This window comes from Haliotis rufescens, unplaced genomic scaffold (assembly GCF_023055435.1).
Source record: "Haliotis rufescens isolate VD_foot unplaced genomic scaffold, xgHalRufe1.0.p SCAF_1, whole genome shotgun sequence".
NCBI lineage: Eukaryota > Metazoa > Mollusca > Gastropoda > Lepetellida > Haliotidae > Haliotis > Haliotis rufescens.
Window position 1 is genome coordinate 37,579,119 of NW_025963779.1, and position 13,784 is coordinate 37,592,902.

A 13,784-nucleotide genomic window follows, 5' to 3' on the forward strand; every position below is an offset into this window, starting at 1 on the left:
CCAGGTTGATGTTCTCACTGTATTTCTGGAACAATTTATATCTCTGAAACTTTGAGCTGTTACTAGCTAGAAATGTGATGACAAGTGTTGTAAATGCTAAAGTGCATTGCATCAGTATACAATTAGTTGATCTACCATAAGTCTACCATTGGGAGCAAGGCATCTACAGACAAGTCGCTTAGATGCTGTCTTAAATACACTATCGATTCTGAGTCAGTGTCATTTTAAAGGTCAGTGTTTGTTGCCCAGCGCTACAACTGAAATAGCATAACTTCTTTTGAAATTTTCTCCAAAGACTTGCAATGCTCTGTGACGGACATGGATTAGAAGCAACTTGTATCAATTATTTTCAAGAATCTTTTGATCTTTGAGAAATTTATCATTAGTTGAGTCCTTTGGTCTCCTGATTGAAAAGATCAATCAGTGCAGAATTTCAATAAACAATGCTGCAAAATAAATCTGTGAGAACACAATTGAACAATTGCTTAATTTATTCAGTTTTTGTTTTGGGCATTTAGAATAAGATTATTTGATATCAGATATAACTGAAAGTTGTTGCTGAATTGGCAAACTAGGTTTATAAAATTGAAAAGAAATCATGATAACGAAAGTAATGATATGAAAGTTATGAGGTAAAGAGTTCAGAGAATATCAAGCTTTAAACTCTTGGTGATAAATAATATTGGCTCATCTTGACATAGTCAGTGTGAGCTTGTCTTGGGTATCGTCGCTTGTCTCTATTAAAGGTATGCCAGTTGTATCTTTTTGGTTTGTACCAGAAAGTTCAGTTTTCTTTCAGAAAATAAAAGATGACCTCTGCGATTATTTCTTTTTTTATCAATATACAACCTTAATGTCAAACTTCTCTTTTAAAATAATGGACAACATAATATTTCATTTTCTGAAAAGTTACTTATTTCTTCCAAAAGTACTCTTAAATATGGTTTCCAGTTATGTACAGCCATCTTCAGTGAAGTAAGTGCATGAGGTCAGCTTGATATTAAATGTACCTAAACTAGGACAACAACTGAAATTAATTGTTGAAATTTATGTCTGTGACATATGGAAAAATCAAATTATTTCTATTTGTAATATCGGTAAATTTCAAAACGTTATCTCAAGTGTCTTTTTTCTCCTAGTGGAAAAGATTGAATTCCTGTTTTTTCAGGTGTTATTCGAATGAGTGCCAGTGTTATTCAAAAAGAAAATGTGATATATGAAAGTAAGATTGGTTCCAAACTGTTAAAGGCATCAACCAAGCAGGTTACATCAGTGATAATGGGATTTATGTCTGTGTTGTGGTAACCCATATTTACTTAACTATTTGAAAATGGATATCAAACATAAACAGGAAAAAATATATTTCATGACTAGCCCCATTGGTCAACCAATTATGAAAAAAGTAGTCACATTTGGTTGTTATTATTTTACCTTGTGAACCTTTGGTCAAGTAAGCTTAGATCATAATAATATAAGGATAAAACATGTTCTGGCTTGTTGACTCAGCTGGCTGTTGTTTGTGTCTTTGACCATTATTACAGTATAACACTAGACATTAAGACAAAAATGGAATTCTTGACCCCAATTTGGGTGATATCAGGTGACATGTTTTGTCCAGATGCTGTAGAAGAGAATCTTGAAGTATGTCCAAATGTTTGTATTTTTAAGAACGACAAGGTTTTTACAATATATAAATGAACCTGATAGCTGAGTAATCCTGTATGGTGAGCTGCAGTACCCCAGGTATTTCACTTTTTGGATGTTGAGAATGAAAGAAAATTTTCAGTTATGTTTGCATCTAAGAAACAAATTCTGTTGTAACAGAGCATTGCGTAAATGTTTATCCTCACCTTTGGATGTAAAGTCTTTACGGCAATAGCATCCATGTCTAAATTATGAATGTATGACACTTTACTCTTGTAGTATAGTTGTGCTGTCTGTAGATGCCCCAGTTTGACTAGCGTTGCATTCAAGCAAGAACCTGTTGTCTTGTGGCCTGTCCAACAGTGCATGCTGAATGTCTTTTGCATGGTTCTTTGTAGGTTATGAGTCTGATGATGAATATGAAGAAATAGAGGGCATTCGCTACACTCGCCGAAACAAAGGCAAAAAATATGCTCTGCTCCAAAAAGACGATTCTTTAGAGCACGGCAGCCCCATGACCCGCAACATTCGGACCAATGGCGGGAACCATACTAATCATGGCCCAGATATGAGCTGCAACTCCAGCTCTTTCCACCAATCAGAAAAAAGGCATAATTCGGAAACTCAGTATTCATCTCCGGACGAGGTGGGGAGTGATACCGAGCCTGCATCCAAAAACGCCTACGTGAGAGATCCCCATGGAGGTATAAGTGGCACCTTGTGTACTCAAATAATGCACAATGCACATCGAGAAGGGGCTGAGCAAAAAGGGACTAGAGACATGCTGAGGTGTAAGGGACTGAAGTATAGAGATTTAATGTGTGATGTGCTTGACAGAAGTGTAGGGCTTAAAAGGGGTTGGGATGTATCGACTGGCAAACACAGTTGGAAAGACTGACAAGGAGCTGAAGTGTAGGGGCTTAAAAGGGGTTGGGATGTATGGACTGGCTGGACACAGTATGAAGGACTGACAAGGAGCTGAAGTGTAGGGGCTTAAAAGGGGTTGGGATGTATGGACTGTTTGGACACAGTATGAAGGACTGACAAAGAGCTGAAGTGTAGGGGCTTAAAAGGGGTTGGGATGTATGGACTGGCTGGACACAGTATGAAGGACTGACAAAGAGCTGAAGTGTAGGGGCTTAAAAGGGGTTGGGATGTATGGACTGGCTGGACACAGTATGAAGGACTGACAAAGAGCTGAAGTGTAGGGGCTTAAAAGGGGTTGGGATGTATGGACTGGCTGGACACAGTATGAAGGACTGACAAAGAGCTGAAGTGTAGGGGCTTAAAAGGGGTTGGGATGTATGGACTGGCTGGACACAGTATGAAGGACTGACAAAGAGCTGAAGTGTAGGGGCTTAAAAGGGGTTGGGATGTATGGACTGGCTGGACACAGTATGAAGGACTGACAAGGAGCTGAAGTATAGGGGCTTAAAAGGGGTTGGGATGTATGGACTGGCTGGACACAGTATGAAGGACTGACAAATAGCTGAAGTGTAGGGGCTTAAAAGGGGTTGGGATGTATGGACTGGCTGGACACAGTTGGAGGGACTGACAAGGAGCTGCAGTGTAGGGGCTTAAAAGGGGTTGGGATGTATGGACTGGCTGGACACAGTATGAAGGACTGACAAGGAGCTGAAGTATAGGGGCTTAAAAGGGGTTGGGATGTATGGACTGGCTGGACACAGTATGAAGGACTGACAAGGAGCTGAAGTATAGGGGCTTAAAAGGGGTTGGGATGTATGGACTGGCTGGACACAGTATGAAGGACTGACAAATAGCTGAAGTGTAGGGGCTTAAAAGGGGTTGGGATGTATGGACTGGCTGGACACAGTTGGAGGGACTGACAAGGAGCTGCAGTGTAGGGGCTTAAAAGGGGTTGGGATGTATGGACAGTTTGGACACAGTATTAAGGACTGACAAGGAGCTGAAGTGTAGAGGCTTAAAAGGGGTTGTTATGTATGGACTGGCTGGACACAGTATGAAGGACTGACAAGGAGCTGAAGTGTAGAGGCTTAAAAGGGGTTGGGATGTATGGACTGGCTGGACACAGTTGGAGGGACTGATAAGGAGCTGAAGTGTAGGGGCTTAAAGGGGGTTGGGATGTATCGACTGGCTGGACACAGTATGAAGGACTGACAAGGAGCTGAAGTATAGGGGCTTAAAAGGGGTTGGGATGTATGGACTGGCTGGACACAGTTGGAGGGACTGACAAGGAGCTGAAGTGTAGGGGCTTAAAAGGGGTTGGGATGTATGGACTGTTTGGACACAGTATGAAGGACTGACAAGGAGCTGAAGTGTAGGGGCTTAAAAGGGGTTGGGATGTATGGACTGTTTGGACACAGTATTAAGGACTGACAAGGAGCTGAAGTGTAGGGGCTTAAAAGGGGTTGGGATGTATGGACTGTTTGGACACAGTATTAAGGACTGACAAGGAGCTGAAGTGTAGGGGCTTAAAAGGGGTTGGGATGTACGGACTGTTTGGACACAGTTGGAGGGACTGACAAAGAGTTGCAGTGTAGGGGTATGAGAGGGGTTGGGTGTATGTACTGTCATGGCGCTAAGTTAAGGGATAAGAGGCGACAGAATGGTAAGGAATGACAAGGAAGAGGTGCAGCATCTAGCAAGGACAATCCTGAGGTTTAGTAATTGGATAGGCACTGAGACTGGAATACAGCTGAGTTGAAGGGATTCGATTAGGACTGGAGGGACCTGAGATGTACGGACTAACGCAATGAGTGACATCAGGGATTGAGAGTGTCCAGCGTGATGGGGCTGTAGTTGTGTTGAGGGGAGGTGTAGGAACTGCTGAGTGACTTAGGATAGGAAATGACTGAAGAAGAACTGACTGTGAAGGACTGGCACAGTTCATCCATATGCATCATATAGGAACTGACTTGAAGGTGGGAAGGGGTTGTTGCAGTGGCTGGCAAGTGTAGGGGGGTTGCAGTGAGGGCTGCAGACCAGTGATGGTCTGGGCAGAGGTTGAGGTGATTCTCAGTACATACTAAACACATCATGGACAAATAGTGAACATGTTCTGGTGCGGGGTAGATACTGGGTAATATATATGAATGTGTATTCCATATGTTATGAGGTAGTGATAGTTAAACAAAACTGAACATTTACAAGCCATGCAAAAGGGATACTGAGAATGTCATTAGGGTTTGTTCGAGGCAGTTACTTAACAGATATGCTGTGCAATACTCAACAACAACAGGTAAATATATATAGTCAAATATACAGGGCTTATAAATGGAATGATAACAGAGGAAAAGAAGGTACCGGAAGTATCATATATTTAAGCTCAGTACAATGTGATATTAAATATGTTAAACAAACTCCCTTTCTTAAAATATTGATGTCTACATATTTCAAGTGCAAAATAAGGTATGTATTCATCTCATTGTTAATAATAATTTGATACAGCAAAGTTCGAAGCCTGAGCCTAGTTAACATCTGTTCATTCTAGTAAGCTAATCCCGTAATAATTTAGAAATGAGATTACAATCTACAGAAAATGATGCTTTTAGCCAAGTTCAGGCGAGCAGACTTTTAAGTTTTTTGCATGGACTGATACAGTAGTCCCTGTGGGGATGCCAGCGAAGGCCCAACATACCCAATGCTAAGTTGCTTGTCATAACAGCAGACAAATGAGGTTTGGGATCTGATGCTGTGAGACTTGGCTGGTTGTGTGTCATACTGTGATGGATCATTGTCCTTGCTGTCGGCTGCTGGGCTGCCCGGTCCAGATAGTATTGCTGCCTGTGGCTTAAAACATCCTTCACTCACACATTCACAGATACAGTTGACATTAATGTGAAGCTGAAACAAGTCTAAAGAAGGTTTAATGAGTTGATTGTCCCTTGCAATTTGATGTCTTGTTGACATCTGAATACCTTACCTGCAGACATGAATAAACAAACTTTTGATCCATTGTTGTTTCTACATACGTACTTAAAATGATGTACTTTACAGTCTGTATTTATAAGAACGCTCAACATTTTATATCTGACTGAAAAAATCTCAAACAAATATTTATGGACCCTACAACTAATAGGAAATATTTCAATGAAGAAATCTTTGACAAGCTTGCTTTGTCTACCAAGTTTGATAATATGTGAATTGATGCTTCTGAAAGCTAATGTTCTCTAAACTTGAAAGCCACCTATAATTTCAAATAATTCAAGTTTATCATGTATTAATGTTGTTCAGTGAAATTGTCCTTTACATTGGCTCTAAAGAAACGTGTTTGGACCGCAATTGCTGATTTTGAAGCATAAATCTGACTTAGATAATTAGTATCTGAATTTTTGCCAGATTTTGTTATTTGGGATATTAGGCAAAGCCATAAGTCTTTCACTGACAGGAAGGGGTTCACCACTTTGAAGATTATGAGATTCTGTTTGCTGATGCGTGAGAGTATGTTGCAGACTCGGACACAGATGAGGAGACGGACCGCTTGCTGCAGAAACAGTATCAGCGACGGGACCAGTATGTGGAGATTCCTGAACTCAGTGAACCACCTGTTAATAGAAGTGCTCAGGTATACTGCCAGCCTTGCTCCCCGCGTGTGGAGAAAGTGTTGGGGATTGAAATATATTCATATGTATTGATATATAAATGAATTGCAAATGATTCTATGACATTTGACTGTCTAACCAAGCAATTATTGTGTTTGTGTTCCATTATTCCCCCAAGAATGAGTCCCAGCGGTATACTGATTCCTGATTGGCTGATAATTAGGGCTGAATGATTTCACTAACTTCCTATTGTTGGCTCCGGTCTTTTGTGTTAATGATTAAATAAGCAGTCTGTGAAGTTATTATGGATGACATACTTATTTATAAGAATTTACTAAAATATGTATTTTGACACTGTGTAAATCTGCCTAGCAGTATGCACACTGGTGTTTTCTTTTATACCTCCATAAATGCAAACATTATTTATTGTATTAGTCTCACATTATAAACATGTCTGTTCAAGATTTGGGTGTTGACAGACAGTGTATAAAATTCCTCCAAATTTCAGTCAGACAACCAGACTGGCAACATTACAAAGAAACCAGACTAAATAAAATGTTGCCAGTCCAGGACTTTCTGAACTAACGATTAAAGGTAACAAAAAATTAACCATAAGAAAAGCACTGTTTAATATTAGTTCTCAGAAAATAACAATAAACTGGTTGATTGTCAACTTAGAATCTTTAACTCTCGAACATTGGGCGTGCAACTTTTCAAAACTGACTGCCCATTAGCAAATAGACCTTCTCTGACTGTTGGGCAGGCAGGTATTTTAAACACAGCATCGTGCTCACAGTCTAGAATGGAGACTGAAGCTACCTACTGTTATAATCAGAAGCTGAATGTTGTCAGGTTGTTGAATGCTGTGTTGTCAGGTTTGCAACTGTTAGGAATATTCTTTTTGCGGTGACAGATAGGCAGAGTTTTCAATGCAAGATCTATTCGGAGATTTTCGGAGTCATCATAGACAACACTTTGCCGTATGATCCAAGGGAGATAATTAGTAGAATTCTAATGGTCTGAATCTTCAGATTATGTATTTTGTATTTATACAGTTTAGGTAAGAGTTTGTATGCTATACTGTTTGTAGCTGTTCTTCATATATAAAGCCAGGCAATTTATTTGCTGAACAATTTGATAATGGAGTTTATATGACATATTCCAAGGGAGGCAACCCATTTTGTTGAAATTGGTTCATTATCTTTTTTCCTTGAAGAGAAAACTTATCAAGCTTGTGTACAAGTATTTAAAAATAGTCACCAAAATATGAAACCAGAGATGCCAGGTTTATCAAGTACTCAAATTATCTCTATCACTAGCCAGGTTGTACAGTGAACGTTCGATCAGATGATAGCTGACTAATTCTTTGATTGTTGTTTCAGGCCGAGAAGCGCCGTTCGCGCGCCAAAGAAGGTGAGCAGGAGTCATGTAAGCAATCAATTTATTACCTCATAGTCTAGGTGTTGTTTGTCATCCGCATCCATCCTACTTCCTCCCGAGGTGAGGCCAACAAGATGGCGACCAGCGACCAGTCACGTAAGCCACCACACAGGAATGTCCAATCTTGTAGCATTAGATTAATCCAGACACTGTCATCATATAGGCAATGATATGGCATAAGCTAGGTTCTTCATTATTTCAAGATAAACCTTTAACGGTTTAACCATGTTAACAATAGCAGTTCCAATTATGAACTATTGGCAATTTGTCATTGAATATTTACTGATTTGATCTATTGTCTATTGTTAGATGATTTCATCATTCAGTTAGAGAATAGCCCACTTGACATGCCTACCATGTAGGCTGGTGGCTGTTAGACTTGAGAGTGCACCTGCAGCTGGTGAATCACACAACACATGCCCCTACACTACCCTGGTGTCTGTACTCCACCCTCCCTCCCTCCCTCCCTGTCCCACCCCTGTGGGTACATGCAGTCTGTGTTAGATTCCACTGTAGAGAGCTAGACAACACTGTTAGTGCTGCTACTGTGGGAACATGACGAGGAATTCATCAGACCATGTGGCCTTGAGATGATTTATTTAATACTGGGAAGGAGAAAAAAAGGTAAAGTTTCTGAAAATGTAACCAGTATGTTTAATGTGGAACAGGGTCAGCTTGCCCAAAGCCATGTTAGCGCTTCATCTATTGTAGGTCTATGTTTAAGACATAGAAGCTACATAAACCCGTGCTAAAATGTTTTGTGCAAGTAGACCCTTTAACCCAGAATGGGAGATGCCGACTTAATCATTGTAGGAATAATGTATTCTCAAGGTACATGGAAGTTACTTCAAATTTCCCTGTTGTCGGAATATGGTCATGTTCTGGAAGCAGAGCACTAGCAGAGCAGGTAGCTCTTGTGTCCTGTCAGGTCCATACTGAACTGGTATGCTTTCTTCATGGGACTTAACACAGCATTCTCACATGTTACAACCTATTCAGCCATGAGTGTTGAGGTACAGGTGAGGATACATTCAGATGGACTCTCGGCCAATGTAAACGGAACTCTATTTGCATGTCAGTTATGACTGAAGTTGATCCAGTATGGCTTGGTGGACACGTGGGTTACATGTTGGGTATCCAGGGGGACTGAATGATAGAGAAGTGCTAGTGGTGTGGGCTCTTCAAAAACGTGATGGAATCCATCATCTGCCTATTTTATTAGACTACAAGTATTTTAAACATGTTTTATAAATTGAGTGGCCTTGCAGTTTTGGGTTTTATAGATCATGTGGAAAAACAAGTGTTAGTTGTATTTGTGACTGCAGAAGAAAGGGTTACTCGAGGATCCCCAGGTCCTTGATCAGACAGGGTGGTCACAGATTTGACACAGACATCATGTCAACTTACATCACACATAAAAACATCCCCTAGAGATGGCAGATAACACATGTTTGCTGTGATAAGAAGCTACAAAGGGAGATAACTTTGACCTGCTTCAGTGAACTTCAATCAAGGAGACAATATTTTTATCAGTGTAGCGGTAGGGTGCATGCAAATTCAATTTGCGCCACTTGGGTATCTCGATTATTTTTTTGCAAATATTTCTTTTATTTAGAAATAGATGCTGGTTATATCACTTTATTTTTTTCACATATGTTTGCCTTCCACTGACTGGCTTTGGGTATTTAATGTTGAGAGTCCAAATTTGGTGTGGGTATGTAACAGGTAAGATAATGGCCTGCCACATTTCACCTGCAGTTGGTGACATGTGGGATGGCTGTGAGTGTGAGGGACTGAACTGGTGGTGGTGGTGGTGGTACATGGTTAGAATCTGGGTGTCACTGTTGCCTCACTTCTCTATCAATCTTCTCTGCATCATGTTCCTTGCTTTGTTGCATTGCATGCTGTTGCGCTTCCATGCTTCTTTACACTGTCACCTTTTACAAATATAACCTGTAATATACTGTAGAGTCTAGATATTGAGAACAAGAACTGTCTAGTCCCTTCTGGTGAAACCATGCTAAATCTAATGTATTAGGACTGGTAAAGTCACATATGTTGTTTCACTTCATGATTAATATTCAACAGAGTACTCCATGTTAAGGAAACACGTTTTGTTTGAGTATGTATGACCACAGCAGTTTTTGTTCCGCCTGCATTCCCGGTGTTCCTGTCCTGCTGTGTGGCATTCCCTAGGTACCTGTACATGTTGTCAGTGATACTGTTGACAGTTTAGGCCACTGAGACATGGTGTGTGGCTCAATAATTCTCCTGCAAATATGTGACTTCAAGATTGCAGTGATGTTTTCTCTTGATGAACTTCTGTCTCACACATGCATGCTTTGTTCTTCAAGTACTAATACCATATTTCCTCAATCTAACGGATGCTACCAGGACAACGAAACCAGTTTTATATTTAAATGATGTAGGAATAAACATTAAAATTCAAAAGTAAATAAATTGAAGTCATTAAAAGCTGATATGATCCTGGTAAATTTTGAATTCTATCAACTGGTTGAAATTTGTTGAAGGTTCAGGCTTTGTGATATGTAATGTATGTTGGTGATCCTGTACTTGTGAAAATGTCCTTCTTGCTCAGTCATCATACTTAGATGCAGAGGAAAAAATTTAATGATGCAACGTTTGACATTCCATATCACGTTGAATAAATGTCACCAGTTCTCCATGAACATATTCCTCTGTCTTTAGCTGTAAGTCTGAGTGCCAGCATTTGAGGACATGTGGTTCTGATGTAGACACTTGATGCAATATACTCTTTACTTGTCTAGTTGAGACTTCTATACTCTGTTAGAGTGTGTGTCTTTCAGCTTTGACATGTCATCTTCAGAAATCTCAACAAAACATGTTCTCTAAAACACTTTACTCATCCATGAGCTTCTTCAATAAGGAGGACATTGATGTCAGTAAAAGACACCTTTTTCCTTTTCTGTGTGATTGAATACTTCATGTCTGTCAACTTGTAGCAGGCTTCAAACAAATAAAAATCCTTAATATTGACGACATTTGCTTTGCACCCAATATTTCTAAAGTCTTTTGAATGTTTGATGTTATGTTATTGGTGTAAAGTGATTGTTTTATCAAAACTGTGCATTGAAATTCAAATCAGTGTGGCTCTAATTGGTGTGTTTTCAAGTTGGTAGGAATTGTCATGCATTATGGATTATTTAGATGTGTTGACAGATATCAGCATGCATTGTCTGGATGAATATTTTGTAACTTGATTGTCACTTTTTATTTTGAAATTGGTCAGTTTTTAGCTCACAATGACCAAAGGCCTACCTGAGCTTATGTGATGGTGCAGTTTGTTTGTCCGTCCGTCATTTGTTAATAGCTTGTATACTATTATTGCCTTCTACAAAACAGCAATAAACAGACATGGTGGATACTATTAAAACAAGCGGAAAAAGAGTTGATGGTCAATCTCATTAAAATCAGACCTCAGTTCTCGCTACCGCTAAACAAAGATCTGAGGACATCCCATTACGGGTCACGTCAGACCGACCTTGCGCGAACTTTGACCGACCAATGGAATGACCAATCAGAAGGCAGCTTTCTCATGCTTTACGGCACTAATTTCAAATTGGCGACTATGCTCCGAAACATTTTGACAAATTCTCGATTACAAATTTGAAACCTGAACAAAAGAACATTCTGGAATGGCTAATAGATGGTCTATATTGTATGGATTCAGTCGTTAAACCCGTAACTATGGTTCGGAGTTAAAGTTTTTGAGGTTGCATCACATTCCGACTGTCACTTTCATAATCTGGTAAGCGATGCTCTGATTGGTCGGATGTAAGGTCGTTCTGACGTGACCCCTAATGGGATGTCCTCAGATCTTTGTTTAGCGGTAGCGAGAACTAAGATCTAATTTTAATGAGATTGCATTGATGGTATATTGTGGTGGTATTGTTTGTGGCCAAGATACTGGTAGAGGTTCTGCAATAAATAGGGTGTCAATGGATATGATATTGGCCATAGAGTGGGTATGGTAGTTTCAGTAAATATGGCCCTGTAAAGGGATATGATGAATGTAAATGGATATGATGTTGGCCATAGAGTGGGTATGGTAGTTTCAGTAAATATGGCCCTGTAAATGGATATGATGAATGTAAATGGATATGATGTTGGCCATAGAGTGGGTATGGTAGTTTCAGTAAATATGGCCCTGTAAATGGATATGATGAATGTAAATGGATATGATGTTGGCCATAGAGTGGGTATGGTAGTTTCCGTAAATATGGCCCTGTAAAGGGATATGATGAATGTAAATGGATATGATGTTGGCCATAGAGTGGGTATGGTAGTTTCCGTAAATATGGCCCTGTAAAGGGATATGATGAATGTAAATGGATATGATGTTGGCCATAGAGTGGGTATGGTAGTTTCCATAATAGAATGGATATGATATTGGCCATAGAGTGGGTATGGTAGTTTCCGTAATAGAATGGATATGATATTAGCCTTAGAGTGGGTATGATATTTTCCGTTATAGTGGCCATGTAAGTGGATATGATATTGGCCATAGAGTATGTATGGTAGTTTCCATAATAGTGGCCATGTGACATATGACAATGACTAGTGTTGTATGGCCCATGCACTGGCCATGTTTGTATCCATGAGAGCTGTTTCATTAATTATGCAACTGCAGCCATTCTAAAAAGCGTTGCCCCATCTATGAAAACACTAGGTTGCCTGACTTGCCCGGGGTTTTAAGTATGTTCTCTGTCAGTATTATCCAGGTGAGCTCCAGAGTCTTTTGCCCTTTTGGAAAATGTGATTGTGTCGTTTCTGTTCAACTTGTAGTTCTGTGAACATTTCCAAACAATTATAATGCACTGGTTTCCTTTTTGTTTGATGAACATGTTGTTGACATGATGGTAATTCACTGAAATGTGTATTATATGTCTTTTCCCCCAGTATCAGATATGTGATTTTGAACTGTGGTAGAAATTAGATAATGTTGTATTCGTATTGAAAATGTATTTAATTTGCCACAACACAGTTGTTATCAATCACACTTTGAAAAAACAATAATCTGACATATCCCAGTTAATTCACAATGATCTGTTACTCTTATCAAGTTACTGAAGGACTGTAGAACAGAATGATGGATTGTCGCTATTCAAAACTAATCAAAGGAATATGAATTAGTCTAATATTGGGATCTGATTTGTAAAGAAGTTACAGTGCTTCACAAGCTGCTTGGAAATTCTATAGATGGGAGTTATTAAAATAGATTAATATCTAGGTTTGAGCTGTATTGTACTTAATGCATTCATATGGAATACCAGATGTTTGGGCATTTCAAGGAATGGCTTCCTGCATGAGGAACGCAACTCAATAATTGAATATGCCCCCAATACTTCTTGCTTTGGAACCAAATTATAAACATGTGTCCATGACTAAAGTTGGAAAGTGGAGAGGCTTTGTGAGCTCCAAGATAGTCACCTATACACAACATACTAAAAAAAATCAAAAGTTATAATTTGTTAAATACTATATATAAATGAACAGTTTGGAATTGATCAAACTACAGAAACGTGATGTCACTACTACCTGACATTTAGAAACAAAATATGTTTCAATTTGAGCACAATAACTTCAAATTCCATATTGACCATAGACGTATATCCATAAAAGGAAAACATTCCTTTTGGAAAATATTCAGTATGGACTGTCGTCAACATTGTGAAGTCAGTTGACATTTATCAGATGTATTTTGTTGAGATTTCTGGGAAAGACAACACATTTATTACTAAGTGCCTCGTACTAACGTGATTTGTTGTTATTTGTTGTTTTTCTCACGCCCTGCATGGATCCTACACCTTCCTTGTGTTTGACTAACGATGTTGGTAAGTTTGACTAATAAACAACTTCTCTGCAGACCACAGATGCAGCTCACTTGGCTTGGGTGTGGTGTACAGTTGTTGAGAGACACTCTTTTCAAAATCATTTTGCTTTTGCTTCAGTTCACCAGACCTTATTTTCCCCTTTAAATCATGAGAGACGTAATTTGTTTTCTCCTGCAGAAGAAGTTATGTTGCATTTTGGGTTGGTGGGAATGTTTCATTTCAGGTGTGGCGGTCAGCATGTGTGGTTTTGTTACTCATTGTATGGTCAATGATTCATGAATATTTGTAAGACAATCGGATT

General features: G+C 39.3%; 1 protein-coding gene across 16 annotated transcripts in view; it reads left to right on the forward strand.

Moving 5' to 3' along the window:
- Nucleotides 1–13,784, forward strand: part of LOC124135719 (amyloid-beta A4 precursor protein-binding family A member 2-like) — a 164,544-nt gene that overhangs the window by 43,317 nt on the left and 107,443 nt on the right. For 10 of the 16 annotated variants that reach the window (XM_048396016.1, XM_046501206.2, XM_048396026.1 and 7 more), the window contains 3 exons: nt 2,043–2,348; nt 6,078–6,190; nt 7,550–7,595. In XM_048396016.1, coding sequence (XP_048251973.1) covers nt 2,043–2,348; nt 6,078–6,190; nt 7,550–7,595 — 465 coding nt within the window. The remainder of the gene's footprint in view (nt 1–2,042; nt 2,349–6,077; nt 6,191–7,549; nt 7,596–13,784) is intronic. The other 6 variants (XM_046501211.2, XM_046501212.2, XM_046501213.2 and 3 more) reach the window with 2 other exon arrangements.